Below are 22,974 nucleotides of genomic sequence, written 5' to 3' on the forward strand. Positions count from 1 at the left end.
TAGCCTACATGCAAGGGAATATTCAATATGATATCAAAAAACGAAATTCGTTTTATAAAGCCAGTATATAGGAGCAAACTAGTGTAAATGCACAGGGAAAAATCTGAGTCGCTGTGCTTTTCATGTAAAGTGCCGACGTCAACACTGTGCTCATCAGTGGTGGTGGTGGTGGGGGGGGGGGGGTCATCATCACCAACCACTTGCTACTTCACAACAAGTGTCCGCGCTCCTCTCTCCCTCGCATACTGCAGTTCTCTGACTCTGCAGCGGCGTCGCCAATTCCTCCTGTTCCTCAAAAAGCGTGTAAATGCCGGTACGCCATGGTCGGACTGGTCGTAAATTTTTGCACTTACTCCCGACAAGTTTTGGTTTGATAGATCCCAAATTAGGCGGAGAAAAGTGCGTACGCACAAAATGGGGGAAAGAGCGTGTAAAAAAGCGTGTATCCACAATGATAAATGAGGCCCCAGGAGTGGGGAAACTATTTGGCTTATGTGTCATAATGAGTTTTAAAATCTGACGTATGGGCTGGGCCAGTATCAGATGGATGGAGAGTGTTTTTGTGAACTAATATAAATGACATTTAAAAGCCATTTTTCCCCTGTTAAGACTTTTCTTGGGGGGTTTTCCTCAGTGGATGTGAGGGTCTAAGGTCAGAGGATGTTGTTATGATGCTGTGTAAAGCCCTTTGAGACAAACTGTTTGCGAAAAGGGGCTATACAAATAAAATTGCCTTGCCTTGTCATTACCTACAAGTTAAAGAAAACTGACATTCAAATTACATTCAGTTTCAATGGGAGCAGTGTTGTTGATCACTTTTTTTTGCCAGTGCATCAAATTTCGAGGCCTTTACTGTAATTTAATTTTGTACCAATATTTGACGGACCAGATTACAGTAAAAAGCCCAACAGGTCACATATGGTCTGTCTATGCCTGTATGGTATACACCCATACAATGAATTAATATCAGCCAATGTTTATTGACCTGGGCCAGCTGATAGTTGGGCTCAAGTGTGTATGCATACTGAGGAATTTACAACACTCCCATTATGTGGTTATGTGTGTCTGTGTATGTGCTCTATAAACTCCTCTGACCTCACCAGAATGCTGACTGTCATCCATCCCATCATGCCTCCGGACCACTTACCCAGAAGCAAATCCATGCTGAGCTGAGGTACACGATGGGAACAGGAGCCAGGCTGGAAGATGTGGACTCAGTGAAAAGATCCAAACCCCAGAAGCAGATGGGTATGTGATGGCAACCGCAGTGGAAAACACAGCCAATGCCCAAAATATCAAGCTTAAACCTAACGCCCTCCCAGTCCCCAAAATAGATTATTCACTCAACAGAGACAGTAAATTATAGCAGCCTGGGCTGCTGCCTCTCAAGATAAATCTAGCAGTGAACATCTTCTGATTTGCCAGTAATGAAATCGTATTATTTCAATTTGTATATTATAGGGTAGCCGCTTTTTCTACACTCATGCAGCAACTATAATAAGCCAGAATGTTATGGGTTGACTCAGAGTACATCCAGTCATGAGTGCTCAGTGCAGCCAAAATGTCCTAAATCAGGCATTTGTGGAACAAAAATAATGACTCAATAGAATATAAGTAAGAAAATAATCTCTCTGCCAGTTATATAATTCCATAATTAATAAGCTTGAATGGAAAATAAGCCATACCTCAAAGCAACAGGGACAAACTAAGATATTGTTGAGCATAACAATATTCAAAGGTATCTGTCCTAATTTCTCCACCACAGGAATCATGATAAATGCTTCAACATTGTCCTGACTTCTGACATTCTTGCACAGCAGGCTCATCTGGACCAATAAGCCAATAAGGTGTCGCTGCAATTCCAAAATGAGGTCTAAAATGTGAGTGAGCAGGCCACATGAAAGCATCTGGTGGAGATCTGCGTGATCTTTTGATTCCTCACACTCAGCTGCTAATGACCAGGCCTCCACTTGGAAACAGGAAGGTGTTCCGAACTGAAGTGGGTATCGAGGGATTAGGAAACAATGAGGCTGAACCATAACTGACTGTAGATGACGGCAAAGGGCCTGAGATGACTAAGTCTGCCCAGATGTACTGCTGCTCTAGTGCAGCTGAATAAGAGCAATTCCTCTAATGAACAATATTTATGTACATAATTCCAGAGACATGGCTTAATACAAGGAGACAGTGTCTCTTCACTGATCAAAGCTTTGCTGTGCTTTTCATTACGTTGCACAGCAGTCGTGTGTCAATACCATACAGTATTTCTAACATGTCAACTTATTTTTCAAAAGCATCTAAAAATGGACTCATAAACAAGGAAAACACAACAGGCAAGTAAAGACTTAACAACTCAGTGAAGGCTTTGGGGACACCAATGTCCCACATAGCAAGAAAAGACCTCGTACATCTTCTATTCCCACTTAGGAAGCGGGGGATTGAAAACAAAAGTTTTATTCATGCTCAGAAGCAAAAGGCAGAAACATAAGTTGTAATGACGGAACAAATTGGACCTCTGATTATTTCGTCATGTTCGTCTGAAACGGCTATGAATATTCATGTCAGTTTACAGCGCCCTTTATTTTTCCCCCCTCTCTGCTGAATAAATTCTCCCAATAAAATGAACATTAACATAATTCCATGACCAGAGGAGATAGCGTAGATAGTATATGAACAGGAAAAAAAAATAACTTACAGTTTCAGGGGAAAGACAGGACCCGCTCTCGCAGCTTCCAAGTGAAGAAGGCAAAAGGAGCAGAGAATGTGGGCCTAGCCACTAAATGCAGTGAACCCCGCCTAAACTAGCCTACTATATTTAAAGTAACATATAAAACAGGCACACATCATTCTCTCAGACCATGAAAGTGCAAATGATCTGACTACAAAAAGTCAAGTTGGAAAACTTCTGCACGGGTCTAAAGATTTCCACATGGAACCACAGATGGCCTACGTATAATGACTGGTCTGGTCTAATACGGGCAGTCGTTCTTTCAGTTTGGCCAGAGGTTAACAAATGACAATAAGGCTTGACAAATTCTTCTGAGCTGTGACTGAGAAAGCCAGCAAACATGTCACAAGAGAGATGTAAACTGTGGGACGAATCCATTCATAAGTTCTGAAAGGGGATCATTCAAACCCCCTGAAGATAGATGTTTTTGTTCCAGCTGCCAAAGCAGTGGCCTTTATTAACCACACACTAGGCCGACGCCTCGGCTTTCCTTTAACTGTGGTGACTTCCACTCTGAAACAGACCCACGATGCCTTCTCTGTGCACAGGAAGTAAAGAAAGGTGTCTATTCACAGACACATTCTATGCACTTCTGATGCCTTTCTTGATACTGTTTCAAATTGTACAGCACAAAAGAATAACCCTAATGTATCAAATCCAAACAAGAAGAAAAGATAGACAAGGTTATGTACCGATGTAAACCACTAACTGTGGCTAACGCTGCTTCTATCGTGGCTTTTCACAGGGAGGATTCCAGTTAACTGCATTTGTATAAACTCTATGGTAAGTCTAGTGCCTAAATGGCTGGAAGCACTTTGATAAGAGAATTTCAAAGCAACAAGAAACAACTTACATACCTCCAGAGGAGTCGGAGCTATGCCCAAGCAATGTTACATAATAGCCAGTGCTACACAAAGATAAACCTCATCAGCACACAGCAAGTCCAATTCAACTGTCAAGGCTGTCAACAGCAGTGTCAGGTGGAGTCTGGAGTCCTCCAGGCAATCTGTGGCACGTGTATTACAAGTCTTCACACACACACACACACACACACACACACTGCAAGTCAGGAAGCAAATCCGAGACCACTTTCTCTCAACACAAAACCTCACCTCACCTTAAAGGCCCACTGTGTAACTTCTGTTCACGAAAATCGATTTTTTTTTTGTTCAAAAGTCTGTGTTTCATTAAATAGTAATTACCCCCTTCAACAAACTCAAGTGTTCTGGTAAGCTTTGAATCTTCCATTCATTATTCCATCTACAGTACATAGAGCTGGGGAGCTCAGTGCTGGCTGCCATGTTGTGCCGCCATATTTTAAAGTTCAATGGCAGCGTGACCGTAGGTAACCATGGAAACGCTGACTCACCGGAGACACCGGAGTGGTCGGCTCTAGGAGAAACAATGGAGGCAGCGTCTGTTTGAAAACCATCACCATGGTGTGGAGTGAGAAAGGATGGAGGGTCACACCGATGCTGCGTTCAGGGGGAGTCAGACAGACGGCAGTCGGCAAACAAACCGGATGTCTTTTTAGTCGATGAGAGAACGTGGGTGAGGTAAACAACACCAAAAAGAGCTCCAATGCAAAAATAGATTTATTTACTCAACGTTTCGTGCACTCGAAACATATTTTTGGTGTTGCAGACTTTTTTTTCACCTTCATTTTATGTTTTTTGGTCCAGCACCCACCCGACATTGGGCTACGAGGATGTGCGTGCTTTTTTCCACTTCTATTCTGAGGTATTTAATACGACATCCCCATGACAACATACTGTCACATGTGTATCGTTTTGCTTCGTGCCGACGGACCACTTGTTTATCCCGTTACGTGCAGCAGCTGTCATCCGTGTCCCCGATTCCACCTGAATGCAGCATAAAGAATGCAAATTCCTACACAATGTCCACTGTCGTAGCCACATTAGCCTGCATTTGGACTCATGTCTCTGTCTGCTAAGTGTATCCACTCTCCTTTTAACTCGGTTTTGGTCTCCACCCCTCCCTGAGGGAAATGCCAGGCTTTTTAGCGGACAAATGCTTTGCGTTCAGCTAACGGCTAACTTTGTGCGTCTGCTGCTTTTTGCTGAGCAGGTAGCTATGGCACAACTGCCTGCTGCTGCTGTGACAGTTAATATTATAGCTAAAACCCATTTTACCCTCCTTTAATAACTGGAAACTAACTGTAAATAGCATTTTAGAAACGGAAAGAATAACATACAGAATCAGAAATCAAGAACCAGAATATCTGAAAAGATGGAATAGGTGGATTGAATATGGAGAACAATTAAATAATACTGAAGACTGCAGCTCTCAAGAATTTTCTCTAGACTTTTGAAGAGATCATTTACATAATATAAATATACATATATACATACATATTTCTGTTTATTTTGTGGGGTTTTTTCCTCATTTGACAGTTTTTCTCTTCTTCTATGTTATTATGAACGTTTTCCTTTTTTGTCATTGTTGTTGTGTTTCACTAATACACAAATTTTGTAGGATTGCTCTAATTCCTAAAAAGAGATATGTGTAATGGAATGTGAATCAATCATTTCTGCAGTCCTGCAAAAAAACAACACGCAGAGTTGTGATTGTTCAATGTCACAATGTGCAACTTCACTTAGTGTAAAACAGCTTTGTTTAAGGAGTAGGCCTACTAGTGATATGACCTGTGACCTTTGAACTGATCTGTTGTGTCAATGCCAATGATATTGATTGACTGATTAGGTTTTGCTAAAGAGGTGTCTCACCAGTTGGACACACACAGGTCAGTTGTGTACTACTCAGCTAGTGAGAAAAGTTGCATAATGTCTCTTTTGGCTCTGGAGAATCTTTGCCAAGTTGGAGAAAATAGCCCCCGATGATTACATAGTGATGTAATCAGGGTTATGTTGGTTTCAGCTTAAACACTAGTTACAAAATCAGGGTGTGGAGTGTAAAAGACATGGATGGAAGGCTTTTTTCTTTCATGAGGTCAATAGATTACCCATTACTACTTATTTTTGTACTTTCCGGTGGACATATTAGGCTACTAATCAGATCAAATGATTGTAATTAATGATGCTTTGGTAGAAGAAGAACATCTTGTTTCACTAATCAAAAAGGTCTGATTCTGATAATGCTTTAGCTAGTTTCCCTGACCATCTAATAATCTGTGGAAGAGCTGCCAGCGAGATAGTTTCCTCTCCGTCTTCCTTCCATTTCTCTCCTCTTCACAACACATACATGGGATCAACTACCACAGCACAAAAACACTTAAAGTGATGTTAGGAGCATCATCAAACAAAACCAGAGCCAGGCCACACACGCTCTGGCTCTCGCCGGAGCACCACCATCTCTGGGTGACGTCATTATAAATCAAGCTGTTGAGGAAAGCTCCAGGAGGCTGGAGGTCATGTTCAAGCTCCACAACATGGACACAGACAGCAGAGGGGACAGGTGACATCTTGTTACTGGAATGGAGCCGTGTCATTTAAGGCCTCTCTCTGCAAGAGACAAAACTTTCCAAAATCACAAGCTACATCTGGGAAATTCCAGAACTGGAGGACATTTTATGTCCCACCCATTAATTTTCAAATAAATCATACATGAAACTGGCATTTGTGGTGAAAATTACAATTATTCGGAGACAAACTATAAATATAGTTGTACAAAAACTGGTTCCAAAATATTATTTAAAATACTAAATAACTCTAAGCTCCCCCTAAAGAGGCATTTTTCTCTTGTCCCACTTGACCAACATTTGCAACCCTGTTACTGTAATTACAGAGTATTGGTAACAGGGTTTCACCAAGCATGGCACACAATATATAAAACATCTGTAGGCCTACTTTTGATTCCTGAGCTGGACAGACATAATTATTTGACAATTAGCCTAATTACCTGTATTTCTTAAAGGGATATTTCAACATTTTTGCAAATTCGCACATTGCCATAATCCCTTTGTTACCTTTAATTGTCAGTGCTGTTTTTAGATCTGCGGAGCAGAGATGTGAGCTGCTCAGCTAACGCCACGGAGGCTCACGGTATTCCCGGGATTTCCCTCAAAACTCATCAAATACACAATCCAATAATTCCAAAACGCTCTTGTGGACAAGTTGTGACCTGCACATCCACCACGCTATGACGTTACAAGACGGAGTTGTTTTGGAGGTAAATGCATAGCTGGTGTTGTGCCGAAAGGAGACTCGCCAAAAAACGACTGCCCCCGACGGGCACGTCGGCGGCTTTGCGTTTACCTCAAAAACAACTCTGTCTTGTTTCATTCCATTATTATTTCATAGCGTGGTGAATGTGCAGGTCACAACTTGTCCACCAGAGCGTTTTAGAGTTGTTGGATTGTGTATTTGATGAGTTTTAAGGGAAAGCCTGAAAATACCATGCGCCACCGTGGCGTTAGCTGAGCAGCTCGCATCTCTGCCCGGCCGATCTAAAAACAGCTTGCACTGACAATCAAAGGTAATGAACCTACTCCTGAAACTATAGGGATTATGGCAATAGGCCAATTTGCCAAAATGTTGAAATATCCCTTTAAATATATAGCAGAAAATGATCAAATAAATTGTCAAATTTTCAGGTGTTTTGGTCACTAAACTGTCTTCCAATTCTGGAATGAACCATCTGGTAAAGAGCACATGACAGCAAACCGCAACATGTGTGTGAGCTGGCGGCAGCGTGGGAACAGTGACATCCGCTGTCGGAGCCAGAGTTGGGAGCGAGCTGCAAACTGAGCATCGGAGCTTCTCAGATTCACTAACAGACGTCAGCTGCAGAGCTCTGTCTCACCCTCGTCTGGTTCACTTTCACCCACATATCCCCTCGGCGCGTCCGGCTAGTCGTCACATTCTCCCCAAACAATGGCCGTTACCAAAAAGAACACCCACCGCCCACCCCCCCTCCTCCTCCTTCCCCAGCATGCATCTTCCCCCAGTAAGGAGTAAGCATTTTCACACAGATACCACTGTGTGTTTGGATGGGCAAATAAATATTTGAGTGGGGAACGGCTCTCTGAAGAGATGTTTTATTGCTGCCAAATAACAACACGTCCTCCAGTCTGGGTCTCTGCACTTGCACAGGAGCCTCTAGAAAATGAAATGTTATGGGACTGGGACTTGTAGGGGTAACACAAGTTTAAAGTGAACATGGCCGTGCCCTACCTTGCTTTCTCTTTTATCGCACACAACACACACACACAAACAAACCGATCACAGGAAGAGGGGGGAGAATGTGCGTGTATGATGCATGTTTGCAACTCTGCGATCCATCTTTCCCTACGGACCGACAATCAACTTCCTTTTGACAACCACCCACCCTCACACTCACACACACAGGATAAGCATGTCCAGCTGCTTTCACAAACATTACAAATGAGATACAATGGTCGCCACAGATTGCGCCTTTCTCTCATTTTCTCTCCTCCCTTCACTCTCTCCTCTCTCTCTTCCTCTCTTTCCTTCTTCTCACAGTGGCTTGCCTTGTCTCATGAGACCGGGTAGCTAGGGAAACTAGGCCACAGCCTGGCCCACTGAGACAGAAGAAGTCCAAAACAAAGCACAGCTCTGCTCGGCTCACTTCTCTAGGCTTTAACTGTACAGTACATGCAGCACAGTTGCTACTATAGAGCCGGACTGATTTTGGAAAGCTCCTATTACTAAACTTACTGTGTGGAAGCCAAATGTCCACGCTGCATTAAAACCTTATAGCACATACTGTATCAGCAGTAGTAGACCATTAGTTCTCTGTCTCCAGAGAATCCTGCCTGATAGCTTGTTTTATCACATTGTAGCAAGAGCACTAAAATCATCAGGTTGCGAATGATGACAATTTTCTGTCCTTGCGATAGACAATAAAGCTGTTTTAATTGAATCTTTAATCCTAAAGAGATATGTTTGGACTAGGAATGTCACAATTACTTGTTTTCACAATTAATCACGGTATTAAATGACACAATTAATTGATCGCAAAGATTCCTAAATACCGTTACTTTCCAAAAAAAGATTATGTCTGAACCGTGTCGGCAGATGTGCGCCAAAAAGTAAAGGTAAAGGCACAGATACTGGTCCATTTACCTAACATAGGATTGAATTGGTAGGAATTTAAATGCTAGAGTGTCATTTGTAATTTAAAAAAAAGATTAAAATAAACTTAAACATTTGGTATCGATGACAATTAATGACTTCAAACACTTCCCCTGGCGGATTAATAATTGGTAATATTTTAATAGATATTTAAAATATTTTATAATTAGTAATGCATATTTTAACTATATTTGATTTTACACATTAATAGTGTTGTGAAATTAATTAATGCATAATAATCGTGATAATCGTGATACCATGATTATTTCTCTGACAGTAATCGTATCAAAAAAATCTATTATCATCACATCCCCAGACATACATTTGGAAACAAATAAATCACTTTTTTGACAGTATCAACTAATTATACAGATTCAAGTGGTTACAATCAGTGTAACAGCAGAAAGAAAAACCTAAAGCCTTATTTCCATATTGTGGTCCTCCACACTGAAGAAACAACAACACACAATCAGATGAGAGGGTTGATACCAGTCCCATATCGGTGTGTTAAATGGGAAATTAGAGGCAGGCTGTGATGAGCTTTTTATGCTGATTAGCATGAAACTGGAGGCAGTAGGGAAATAGAGACAGTCAAAAATGCAAGTTGTAAATTCACATATTGATTACTTTTCTGTTTGCATTACAGAAAAAAAAAAAAAAAGATAGAAGGTGTAGATTAGTGAACTTTGGAGGTGCCGACACGTGGAGCTACTCCTCAGTCCTCAATCCATTTTTAATGCTAAGCTAAACAACTTCTCCTCACACTTGGCACACAGACATAAAAGTGGCATCAGTCTGATGATCTAATGCTCTGGATGAAAGCAAATGAACATGCTTCCTATAATATTGAACCGTTGCATTAATTATTGTGTGAGGACGGGGAAACTGGAGGTTATCTGGAATGAGACACTTGTAGTTTATCCATAGTCTCAGAACTGAGAAATATATTTTCTCTCTGACCATGTAGCTACATGCTTGTCCATGTTTTGAGACACAGAATCTATTGTTTTGTTTTGTTTCTCACAGTAGTGCTTATAGAGGTGAATGGCATTCTTCCTCTGCATTATGCAATCTGGATAAAATATTGTGTATTTTCATAGGGACTATTTCTTTAGCAGAAAGTAGTAATGCAAAATAATGCTGTGAATTATCCCACGTAAACATGTATCTCCTTATTCATTCATTACATTCATTTGACAGGAGCTTTTCTTCACACAATTTACAATAACTGCATTTTGCCTCTGTAGGACAGAAGTGCCATCAAAGGTGGTTGTTGCTCTTAAGCTTTTTAAATTGTATTTTCTAGCTGAAAACAGCAACAACAACACATTTGTGGTTATTTGAATATGGAGCCAGGGAGTGAGATGCCAGTGTGAGATGTATGTGGAATGAATCCTAAACATGAACATGTTAGAGCAGCTCACTTGCAATCACATCACCAAAGATCACCTGGATGTTAAAGGACAATTCCGGGCAAATTCAACTCGGGGCTGTATTTTCCTAATATGTTTGGTCTAAAAGAAGGAATCTGAAGATTTTCAGTTTAATTGCTCCTGTTTTGCAGTAGTTGTGTCTGCGATGAATGGGAGCGGATTGAAGTTCCGCTGCTTAGGCTGTTTACATCCCTCAAAGCCGCAATTTTTTCCACAGACAGCATCAGATGGCTACTCAAACATGCACCGAGAAGTTTGTTTACTTAAACACGTGAACACGCGCGTCAACTTGGGTCTCGCGCGAGACTTTGAATTAGATCTAGTTTTACAAACATGACGGCTTGCTTGAAGTAAACAAACTTCTCAGTGCATGATTGAGTAGCCATCTGACGCTGTCTGTCTGTGGAACAAAGTTGTGGTTTTGTGGGATGTAAACAGCCTAAGCAGTGGAACTTCCATCCGCTCCCATTCATCGCTGCCGTGGCGATGCGGGGACAAACACAACTACCGCGAAACGGGAGCAATTAAACTGAAAATCTTCAGGTTCCTTCTTTTAGACCTAAAATGTTAGGAAAATACAGTCCCGAGTTGAATTTACCCGGAATTGTCCTTTAATTGCAGGTGTGCGTACAGGAGAGAAGTGCTTTTAGAAGCTCCTCCTACCAACTCCTAACTGAGAAAATAAAAGCAGAATGAACAGATCCTTTCTTCTTAAACTATGCCAGCTACAAGATGCAAACTTCATGTGTAGCTGTGGTTTGAAGAAAAACATTTATTTATAATATGCACCACTAAAGTACAGTATTAAATACACTGGCTTCGGGCCCGTCTTGCATCACAAAACAATCTTGAAGCCATGTCAGCAGCTTGTTTTAAGAACATTATTATTTCTGTTGTTGGCATTTTTCCATGAGGCATAAATGAGTTTGTGTTTAAGCACATTAACACAAACAAATTGGCATTACGCTAAACCTACAGGCAGGTATAGTCTCCAGGACGGAGGTACTGGTTGGTTTCAAGAGCCCCAGGCAAACTATGATTGAGCTGCCATATGGAGTCTGAGGCACAATGCAACACAGTGACACAAAGGGTGGCTATAGGTCTGTCGGTAGGGAGCCATAGTTCAGTGATGCTTCAACAGCATCAGAGTTTCTGGACCAGTTTCACTGGAGCCACCTCATGTTAAAGATACATGTGTAACGGAGGGTCCGGGTGCACTCACTCACCCATAAAGGATGTGCAAACCAGACTGCCAAGTGGTCATTGACCTCTTGGCACAACGGTTTGCATCAGCCGGGATTCGAACCCCACCTGGGGCAGTCTGTACCGAAACACAACCAACCAGATAACATCGGCTACATATGCACTATGTCAGAGATGATGTGGTGTAGGCCACTACATCAAATTCAAAGTCACTGACACAAAAATCTATCAAATGTATGATATTGATAACATAGTTGTAAAGCAAGTGTAGCACGTCTGATAAAGGAGCACATGTAGTGAGAAATCTATGAATTCCTGCTCTCAAAGGAGAGGACGTGTGCTAATTGTGTCTACATATCATTAAGCCCTGGGGTCTGCAGGGCTGTAATTGCATAGGAGCAAGATTGTGTTCGTTGCATGGTGATCATTTATTATGACTTGTTTATGAGCTCAAAATAGGAAGAGAACTGAGACCATGAAGTAGCTACAAACCCCCAACACAGATGTAAGTAAGAGGTTTGGTGCTGATGACAAAGGCCACAGAAGGCAAGAATCATCACGAGTGCCTGTTGTGAGGTTTCTTAAAACCAAAATGTAAAACAGTGACCTAAATTCTTACAAATATCAAATGAGGTAGGCCTAGATCAGATAAATCGGATCATGTGCCAAGATTTTTTGTCTCAACTGTTTTCTAAGCCAGGAAATAACTTTGTACGTCAACTTTGTAGGCTCTGTGGATCAGAAATCCAGAACAGCAACTGGGCTAAGTGGACAATAGTCATTTAATCATTTTTTATTTTTTATTATTGTTTTGCTTTTTTGTCACATATCAGGGTCCAATCTCCGTCACAGACGGGATGGTCTTGATTTAAAGCATGACAACCAGATCATATGCGATGGCTTCACCGTTAACAGAACTGTATGAGACCATTTTCCCATTTCCCACTGGGAAAGTCTGACCATGCTCTCATTCTGGGAATGTGCTCCATTCATAATAAATCATTTTAGATGCACCTTACACATTTAGCCCATGATTTATATATTTTGTCATCATCTGAGGATGTGAACACTGCAAGTTTAGCATATAGGCCTGTAGTCATTTTATTTCTGAACAGAACCAATCCTCTAAGCTAACATGAGTGCCTGTTAAAGTTTTGCTATAATGTAAAGGCAGGTTAGAAAATAATGATGTTCTCAATTATTTGATCACAACAGCACATGCAGCTGACTTCAGATCAGGTTGGGTTATCAATAGCCTATAATATCTGATTAACACATTGCATCCCAATAATAAATCTTAATGATAATAAAGCCATCATTTAAATCAATAGCCGTAATTATTGGATTCCATTCCAGGTGGAGCGCAGACTGGGTGTTTGACAACCAGCAGTAATGACAGCTGAGCTCACCTATGATGATGAGCTGTCTGTTAGCTATCAATAGTTTGGAATTGTTTATGATGTCATTATGAGCATCTTTACAGCAGGACGTAAATCTCGCCATAACACAGACCTTGGCTCAGTCAGTCTAGTGGCCTTCGTGATCCGCCGCGATTAACTGACTTAATGCAGCGTTAAGGTGTCACGCTGTGACTGTGAACAGGCCACAGACACGGATATGGGACAAGGTGGGAATACAAGAGGGGGGGGGCAGAGAAGAAGATCAGATAAGGTAGACAAGAAAGGCAACTCACGTAGTGTTTAGACGGATTGCGCCTCTTCTCCACGTCCACGACTTTCACGTCCAGCACAGTCCGAAACTGCATCTTGACCCTGCAAAGGCTGTGCATAAAACCGTCAGGCGGGCAGAGTCTGCCGTGGCTCCACATACAGCGATCTGGTATCACGGGAGGGAAACAACAGCATTCATCGCTGTGTCATTTAAAACAAGTCAGACAGCGGTCCATTTAGAGATCAGCTCGCTCGTGGCCAATTCGGTTGCTCCGCGCGGCTCCCTCCTCCTCCCTCCTCCTCCTCCCCCCGTTGACGCAACGGCCATCAATCTGATTAGAAACTTATCGATAGTCTACTACAAACTAAACCCCCCCTCCAGCGCCTGATCACCTCTCGGAGGGAGAATCACAGCAGTCGAATAGGCTTATATATATATATATATCCAGCAGCGATTTTCACGTTGTCTTCAAGGCTTCACACAGACAGGAGAGGGAGAGGTGGGGGGGGGGGCTGGCTGCCTGGCCAGCGGCGGACGGAGGGAGCGCTGATGACGGCGGTCACCGTGAGATGGGGAGAGAGAGAGAGAGAGAGAGAGAGAGAGAGAGAGAGACAGAGGGGGGAAAAAAGTGAGATGAGTTCCTTTGTGTCTGCCGCGATGCCTCACATGGGGGGCATTAGCATACCTGGAGGTTACAGCGTGTCCCTGAACGCAACGGAGCCGGCTGATCCAGCGCCAATAAGCGGCTCCTGATCTACAGCAGCGGCGGCGGCGGCAGGCGCAGTGGGTTTAGGGAGCGGAGTGGGATGGGCTTCACGCACGTCCTCGGTGCTACTTGGAATAAGGCACTCAAGGAAAAAACACTTGGCTTTGCCCCCCTCCCGACAAGACTCGTCTATGACATTATGCATCCACCCCATAAACAATACTACAGTCTGCACTATGGTTCATCTATTTCACTCAATCACTGGATAACTTTTCCTCCCCGCTTCAGAGAATATGGGATGATGTATTAAGAAATCTATGGCAGGTTAAGACAGACAGTGCTGCTGGCCGGTATGTCGACACAAAAAAAGTGGGTTATTATAGCTATAGCCTACATCGGTGTGTTATTCAGCAAGATATTATAGGCTACACAGCAGCAGGCAGCGTGATTGTGTGAAGCCACGACCAGTCAGTCAGTCAGTCAGTCAGTCAGCGTCCAGCCTCTGACTCATGAGCCGCTTTCTGCCGGAGACACGAGCAACTGGAGGTATATGGATACAGATGTTTCACAGGCGACCAATCAGCAGCGGCCTGCTCTACATGCGAGAGCCAATTAACGACCAAACACTGCCCCCATGTGCATACTGCTACATAGGCAAGATGCTAAAGACTCAGAGGATATTCAGATTTTTGGTTGTTGTTTTTTTTGTTTTTTTTTTACAGTGAAACAGCTGAAACATACAATGGATCTTTTTACAAACCATGTTCACCATATCACAATGAGCAGCTCAAATCAAGGCTGTTTTATTCATTTAGCCCAATATCACAAATTTGCCTCATGGTCTTGTCAGTCTTGCAGCATTGCAGCTTCTGTCCTTCAGTCACTTGAATGACACCTCCTGCAAACCAAGTTCAGCATCATTTTATCTTATTATGAACCCAAGACAGAGATTCCAACTGAGTTGTTCCCAACGGACCCCAGACTCCAGGACCAGTTAATATCCATACTGCTATATGTGAAATGTGAAAATGCATATCTGGATTGGCAGCAGAGGTACTGCCCTTGGGACCCTAAGAGTGGCAATACATTTGAGACAATGTCATGAATTGATTGAAACAGAATATGTTGTATCAGGCTTTCAGGTGAATTATTTGTGCTTGAAGTGAAATGCATTACAGATGAAGTTTAGTACGCTCATTATGTGAAGTGCTTTTCATGGTGATGTCATCAAGGTTAACTTGTGCTTGGAGATAAGAAAAAGCATGTGAAATGATTGGCTTCAGTATTCCCCAGATTGTGAGCAAACTTGCATTATGGGAAATATTAAAATGCAGTATTTGTATGACTGCACATTATATTTTTTAAAAAGAGACTGTATATGCTTGGGGATTTGTAATGTTTTTCTTATGATAGGACAGTATGGGGCAGGAAATGATGTAGCACCAATGCTACATTAAATGTGACCATCTTGTTTAAATGTGTCCGTGTATTACAGAACTGCACCTATACACACAATACTATAATTCTGTCTTCTCGAGGGTCCAGAGTAATCTAATACTTTTAATATGTCAGTAGCTAGAATGCTTACATGGTGCATATTCTTAAATAAATTTGCATTTCATCAACTCACACAGGAGGTTTAATATGAGCCTTTGGCCCAACAAGGGCTCACTAGCAGCTTAATCCAGCCCTGGCAATATTAACTGATATAATGCCCTGACGGTGGTCGTCCTTTATTACCTGACATTAAGGCCCTGTAGTGACAAAGCTCCCTCTAGCTGTTAAACTTTTTATCATTATTCATCATTCCAGTTTTCTGCGTATATATTACATATTTGCAAATCAAAGACAAAAAACCCTCCCATCAAACACAATATGATAATTTTGTAGGATGATATTACATCTGAATTTTGTGTATGCACAGAGTATGTGGCAAAGTTGAACTATTACTGTATGGCTACATAAATTAAGTGTTAAAATTAATGTTTTACAGGTTGTCTACTGTATTGCATTGCCTTTCAGTTTGTCTATAACTGCCTTTTTAAACAGGTAACAGTGATAAAAAAAAATATATATATACATATATATATATAATATACACACACACACATATATATATATATATTTTTTTTTTTTTTTATCACATATTTATCTTGTATAGTTATCTTTGGTCAATTTGATAGGGTTCAGTGAAGAGAAAATGTAGAAGGAGGATGACACCCTGAGGGTATGTATGTCGTTCGTGGTAGGAAATGGGTTCCAGCAGCTAGGAGGTTAATATGGACAAAAATGTGATTCATCTTTTTTTACTGGTTATTTATTTCTATATACATATACACATGGCCAAGAAAACCAATGGCCTTTGAATGACAATTTACATACTTGGAAAATAAATGTGATTCTGATTCTGATATATACATTGGCTGGCTGCCAGTAAGAAAATGCTATTTAACAATCATAAATATTTTCAACAGTGGTCCTTAAACCTTAGTAAATTTACATAGTAGAGCAGGAGTGATCTATAAAATAAGGCAAGGATAAGGCTTACTATAAACTTAGGAATAGAAATCACATGATGTCACAAAATTTGGAGCAGTAAGCCATGTGCAAATATTAAGAGCAGCGATCGAGCAATCCCTAACCCCCTGTGCTCGAGTTAAAACGCTGTATAATAGTTGTCAGTGGTGCTGACAATGTCACTGTTGCACTCTAGAGATTTGAGGACCAGCTCCAGTGCTGCTCTGCTCACGTTAAGGCTGTAGCGGTGCTTGACAGCAGACAGGATGTGCAGGACGTGGCAACCCTTCTCTGCATCTGCAGGTACGGCAGGAAACGACTGTCAACACGCAGGTACGGTATGCGGCCATGCAAACATGCATGCATTAAATGGAAACATATTCATGGCATCCAATTTTTCAATATTTCCTACTGTTATTTCAGTTCATTTAATGGGTTTGTTATTCATATGAGTGACAAAAAGGCATTAGCCTATCAGCCCCTAATTGTAAAGGTGAAAAATACAGTAAGTTTAATGCTAATGTGATATTTGACAAGCAGGTGAAAAGCTTTCATTTCTGATTGTGTGAAGTTGAACACACTGCCATGGAGAAGACTGTCACTCCATCAAACCAAAAGCTGCGGTACGTCAGCATTAGTCAAAATGTTCACACTTAATTTAGAGCAGATAATAATTACACTTACACTTCTCCCTTTTTGAGTCTTCCCTGATGATATCTTTTACAGCAATGAGTAGATCTTTATCCTGTACAGTCACCTGGTGAGGAGCAACAACAGCAGACACACCAAAGTCCACAGTTAATCCTCAGTCCTCTAATAATCTAAACGCAGTGGGAAGAATTAATTCAAGGAATCAGTTTCTTACATAATAGACTGTGTCCTGAGACTTGATCTTGCGGTATATGATACCCTCATTCTCTAAGATTTCCAGTGTTTCCTTCAGAAGCTGGCGCAGCTGCTGGCAGCCAGACACACCTGCCACCGGCTCCTGAACAGCAAGAGAACAGAGGAGCAAAACACAAAAGCACTGGAGTGCAAGTCTGAACAGGAAGAGACCTTTAAATCTAGAGGACCTACCTACTGTGAAAATCTGATGTTTACTGCTGTAGCTCTAGATACATAAAAACATTTCTGTTAACACACTCCTATTATAAAATGTAAATTGCCACGCTAACACCTTCAGAAGTATAGTATAATCATTTTCTTTAGTATGAACAGCAACAGCACTAAAGAATACATTTAGTATTGCTCCAAAAAAAAGATAGATAAAATCTTGGTTTTATTTATCATTACTTGTACCATTCACACCTAGGGCGTGCACTTCAAATAAATTCCGATGTTTGATTTTCACTTCATCCGTCCACCACACACATCTTTAAACAGAGATGGTCCCCTTATATTATCCTGCCATACCTGGTCGGCAGATGTGGTTTGAGGCTGCTGGGAGATGAGAGGCTGCAGCAGGTCCAGAACATCGTAGGGTCTGAACCTGCTCACTGAATTCTGCTTAAAGAAATCCTTGATGATATTCGTTGCTCTGCCAATAGAGCTGGGGGTTGTGTCACTGGAAAACAACCAAGAAGGTGGGTCTTATTATCAAGAACATTTTAAAGCCCCTGTACAGACTTTTCATTTAGTGTTGATTTTGGCGGCCCCTGTGGACGAAAGCGGTGGAATGAAGACTGCATTTCCCACTGTCATGAAGACGTTTGTCTGGCCAGCGCGTGTAGATTTGTTTTGGAAACATCGGACAGAAGAAGGGACTTGCTTTGAAAACTTTTTTTTTTATTTTTAGCAGCTATCAGCAGCGTGCGTAGTAATGTATCTATTCATATGGTTTCGTCAGTGGTCCGACCCGACCATGCCTTCCAGAGGTATAGAATTAGACGACTTAGAAATAGCGTATCTTCACACTGATGGGCTCATTTGCTGTTGTAGGTAACAGAGACACATCAGCAGAAACCAGAGACTTTTGCGTATCCAGTTAAAAGCTCCGTACTGGGGCTTTAATGCCAACTCTTAAAGCTTTTGTAACATGAAAGGAGTCACTTCTGACTTCACAGCCCTCCTCAGGACATTTAAAGGGATATTTCAACATTTTGGCAAATTCTCCTATTGCCATAATCCCTATAGTCTTAGCAGTAGGTTAATTACCTTTAATTGTCAGTGCAAGCTGTTTTTAGATCAGTGGGGAAGAGACGTGAGCTCTGCACAATGTGCGGTATTTCCGGGCTTTCCCTCAAAAATCAATCAAAATACACAATCCAACAACTCCAAAATGCTCTTGTGGACAAGTTGTGACCTGCACATTCACCACGCTATGAAATAATAATGGAACGTTGCGAGACGGAGTTGTTTTAGAGGTAAATCCATAAGCGGAACTAAGCGGAACTATATTCCTGGCACGGCTGCTCGGCAGAGTGATTTCAAAAGCGAAAGTAGTTCCGAGTGTCTTGTAATGTTATTATTTCATAGCGTGGTGAATGTGCAGGTCACAACTTGTCCACCAGAGTGTTTTGGATTTGTTAGATTGTGTATTTAGTTTGATGAGGAAAACGTAGAAATACCACGAGCCTCTGTTATGTTAGCTGAGCAGCTCACGTCTCTGCTCCGCCAATCGAAAAACAGCTTGCACCGACAATTAAAGGTAATGAACCTACTCCTAATACTATAAGGATTATGGCAATAGGCCAATTTGCCAAAATGTTGAAATATCCCTTTAAAAAGGACCATAATGTCTCAGTCTTTATTGCACTCAACGACTATAATTTTCAACAAAGACATTTAAAAACTCACTTTCCACTCCCTCTCCTCACAGACAAATGGCAGACACACAAAAGTTAGTGACTAGTTGAAGATCATGAAAGCGGGTAGCTCCACTCGGAGCTGGTGGAGGCCAAAACTGAACTAAAGGTGAAGTAAATATCAGATCTCTGACCTTATCAGATACAGATACAGTACAACATTATAAGGCTATGATTTCTGTATTGTATGTATTCTGTTGTTGAGGTGGTTCCACTTCTTTTACATTTTAAATATGTAAGTGTTGGAATGTTGCTGGTTTCTGCAAAGTACCGTATACTGAAACTCCTGACACTGAGAATAATCCAAATTTATTCTGTTGCACTTGTCAATAGAGGAATTTTGATAAAACTGGTATTAACATTGTAACAATCACAAAATCAGGCCTGTTGCTGCACTTAGTCTACTAGGTCAGCATCACTGGTTATGTACATACATAGATGGGGGAATTCAGTGTTTCCTAAGAGTAGATAGAGACAACCAACAATCAGTCTGAAACTGAGATGAAATCACATTTCATTGGCTGCATTTACCATAACCTCTAAATGCCGTTTTGCGAAGGCATTTTGACTTAAAGACCAGACTCTATCTTGTTTGTCTTGATTAGGGCTCTTAAAATAATGTACAATGGAGGATGGATGTTTGTACCCTGCTGCTGCATTATGTTGCAGCTCAAACGGTTTGTCATAGCACTGCCTGTAGAGCTGAGGAACCTCCATCATCCACGCTATCTGGACCGCCATCACTGGGTCGTCCACCTTATCTAGGAACACACACGGACACAGATGTGCAAATGATATATGGGCAGAGGACAGAGATGGCATGTACTCGCGTATACACAGTCTGTGCTACATGTGGTTGTGTGTGTTTGTTTGTGTGTGAGACAGAGACATGTAGCCCATCATAAAATGAGACTGCGATGTCACAATAAAGAATCTCCTTGCTGCTTAATGTGTGTGCTGCTAGAGGACAGCAGGAACTAATGCATCTTCCTTTTTGACCATTTGTAGTTTTTTTTTGTTGGTTTTTTTGTTAACAACCATTAGTTAAATATTGCTATTTTTTTTTAAATATGCTGGTATATCCAACTACCACTGTGGTCTGCAGATTAAAACAACGAGAGAGGAGTCCTCTCCACTCACAGAAGACGGAGGCCATGATTTCTCTCTGTTGCCTTGACGTCTTGACGAGTCCTCGTACTCGAAGCAGCTCTCCGATCTCCAAGTGGCAGCGGTTCTTTTGCCTCTCTCTCAGCTTCTTCAGCTCAGCAACTGGGTTGAAGCCTCCTGTACCTCCATCACCGTGCCTTTCCCTAGCTGGGGACGACAAAGCAAATTTTTTGTAAATGTATAATACTAATAATGTGAAGTACATCAGCAATTTACATCTCTTTACGGTAATACCTGAAGACCATCAAGATTCAGAATTTCTAAGCATTATTACCCAACGTGCATTACTGTTGAAGGTGATGAAATGATTTAGATTTGCAGCCTCATGCTCACATCAATCGCATTTTCGGTGAAAAAGCTCTGACGAGTTGTCCGCTACCGTTCAAGCACCAAACAACAGACAGACACAGTAACTCATTAGCTGGAGAACATACCAAGCAAAAATATCCAGATCCTTCTGAAGAGTTGGTTGAGGACCAATCAGAACTATATGGAGAGTGAATACTGAACTTTAATTTGTCAGATAGCCAGAAACACAATCAGATGAATACAAATGTTTCTCTGTGAATGGCAACTACGAGGTGCACACAAATAACCCTAACCCTATAAACTTAAGGTTTCATACCAAAGAAACATGATTATTACCAATTAGGTCTACCTGCCTAGTACGTAAACAAAAGACGTACTAAATCAAAATGTTAGCTGATGGCCATAATGTACCAGGAAAAATAGCAATGCACCTCCGAAAAGCAGGCAAGAAGAAGGCTTTTAACTGACTGCCAATGTTAACATAATGTGCTTTTCTAAGAGAAGCATTTATTAAAACATAAACATGAAAACCCCATAAGAAACATTTAAGGTAAAAACTTGACCAAAGACAGTGATTAAACTACATCCAGTAGCACTGACATGACATGTGTCTTATTTACATAATAAAATCAGCTAAGAGGATGCCAGAAAGAAACATAAACCTTTTATTTTGGTAGTCAATGTGATGTGTTGTACACAGATCTTATCATATGACAATAATGTCATTGAAACTACGCACATGCAAACTCACATTTTCCTGGATCCTCTTCCTCTTTTAACAGGTCGTTTTTCCAGCACAGGCAGTTTATAACACCAGTACCATCATCCACTGTGGGCAGATGAAAAGATACTCAGAATAAGACAACAAGACTGTTGTTTTGCTTGTGAAATACATAAACCAAAGCTATTTTTATTAGTAGGACTTCACAGAGGAGAGGATGTGTCAGATTGTGAAATGTGAGCAAAACTGTTGTGCAGGAGACACACACATGGTTGTAGTTTACATCAAGACATAGCTGATTCATACAGCGAGCGCCCACACACACACACACACACACACACACACACACACACACACACACACACACACACACACACACACACACACACACACACACACACAGCATGTGGTTGCATTCTGTTTCCACACAAGAACTCAGTTAGATTACCTCCATAACAGAAGAAGTCCTCTTTTTCTCTCTTGTAAACTACAGTCCCAAGCACATCAACTTTGTAGACTGGGTGTGACTTGTAAAAATACACACCTGAGAAACACACAGAACAAAGCCAGTAACTTCAAATGAATATGATAGTTCATTTGGGCAGATCAAATAATCGATGGATTATTAAATAGGAATATGTGACTATGTGTACAGAGATCTATATAACTTAATTTAAAGTAACAATTACAGTGAAGATAGCGTTCTAAAATGGTAAATCATATGAAACAAAAACAGGATGCATATGCCTTACAAACCTGGCCAGATACAAACAAACCATCTCTGCTGCACTTCATGGGTTTACAAAGCGATTAGCTAACTAGCCAACAATGAATTCACAGTGACTGGTGACAGCCTCCAGCTGCACTGGTAAGTTAGTTAACTGTTGGGCAACAACATTCAGATATTGAATGCAGAAAGCTAGCTGTAACAACTTACGCATCTATAGCACATGTGTTGTTACCTGGCACCTGTATGGACTCTGTCATCTGCAGGATGTCTCCGATATACAGTCTGGCAAAGGCAGAAAAGACTGGATCCAGCCCCCACAACATAGAGGGGGGCTCCTCAGCTGGATCCATCATAGTCGCTTGCATTTTAACATTACAACAAAACCAGATTATTTGCCACCTCTCTGTTTTTGCCCCATTGGGCTAACAGTGTCTAGCAAGAAGTAAGCTAGCTGTAGTCGTGCTTTGTCCTAACAAGTAAATAAGTTTGTCACGTGACGCGTTTTTAAGCTAAATAGCCCCTTGATGCTTACGTTAGCTCATGTAGACCCATATAAACGCGAGAGAAAAGGTCGCGTTGCGGAGTGGCATTAAACTATTGGGACGTTTCAAGTCTTGTACTGACAGTCTGACAGTTTATCCGCCGACTAGCGCGTTCGCGTTTCGCAATGGTTTCTGGGACATGTAGTTTCAACGACACAAAGAAACCAGACTCCTGTGGTCATTGAGGCAATACTGGCCGATGTAGGCATACAAAGAACAATAAACACACCACAAACTAATAGTTTTTCCTCAAGAAAACGCTACAGCATCACCGTTGGTACGTAAACTGTCCTTTACATTAGTTGTGCTTAGTCTCCCGTACAGACGAGGGCAGCAGAAGACAACAATGACCCAGCCGACTGACGAACA

General features: G+C 41.4%; 2 protein-coding genes across 7 annotated transcripts in view; both read right to left on the reverse strand.

Moving 5' to 3' along the window:
• Window positions 1-13,917, reverse strand: part of sh3pxd2aa (SH3 and PX domains 2Aa) — a 145,746-nt gene extending 131,829 nt beyond the window's left edge. For 4 of the 5 annotated variants that reach the window (XM_085797925.1, XM_085798787.1, XM_085797030.1 and 1 more), the window contains exon 1: window positions 13,132-13,872. In XM_085797925.1, coding sequence (XP_085654051.1) covers window positions 13,132-13,266 — 135 coding nt within the window. In that variant the 5' untranslated portion in view covers window positions 13,267-13,872. Of the gene's footprint in view, window positions 1-13,131 lie in introns of all 5 variants that reach the window. The other variant, XM_085799464.1, reaches the window with a different exon arrangement.
• A 2,208-nt stretch (window positions 13,918-16,125) lies between these two features.
• On the reverse strand, window positions 16,126-22,911 carry stn1 (STN1 subunit of CST complex). Of its 2 annotated transcripts, XM_085802027.1 has the most exons (9): window positions 22,296-22,911; window positions 21,782-21,877; window positions 21,364-21,441; window positions 20,277-20,450; window positions 19,783-19,897; window positions 17,746-17,896; window positions 17,198-17,320; window positions 17,017-17,089; window positions 16,127-16,629 (listed from the first exon to the last, which is right to left on the reverse strand). In XM_085802027.1, the coding sequence occupies exons 1-9, from the start codon at window positions 22,426-22,428 to the stop codon at window positions 16,472-16,474; spliced, it is 1,101 nt and encodes a 366-aa protein (XP_085658153.1). In that variant the 5' UTR covers window positions 22,429-22,911; the 3' UTR covers window positions 16,127-16,471. The 2 variants fall into 2 exon arrangements, with proteins under 2 accessions (XP_085658985.1, XP_085658153.1); XM_085802859.1 differs by lacking the exon at window positions 21,782-21,877 and having other exon boundaries at window positions 16,126-16,629; window positions 22,296-22,829.
• Between the last annotated feature and the right edge of the window lie 63 nt (window positions 22,912-22,974).

The sequence above is a fragment of the Trachurus japonicus genome, chromosome 1, assembly GCF_045865225.1.
Source record: "Trachurus japonicus isolate A0001 chromosome 1, Traja_1.0".
Taxonomy (NCBI): Eukaryota; Metazoa; Chordata; class Actinopteri; order Carangiformes; family Carangidae; genus Trachurus; species Trachurus japonicus.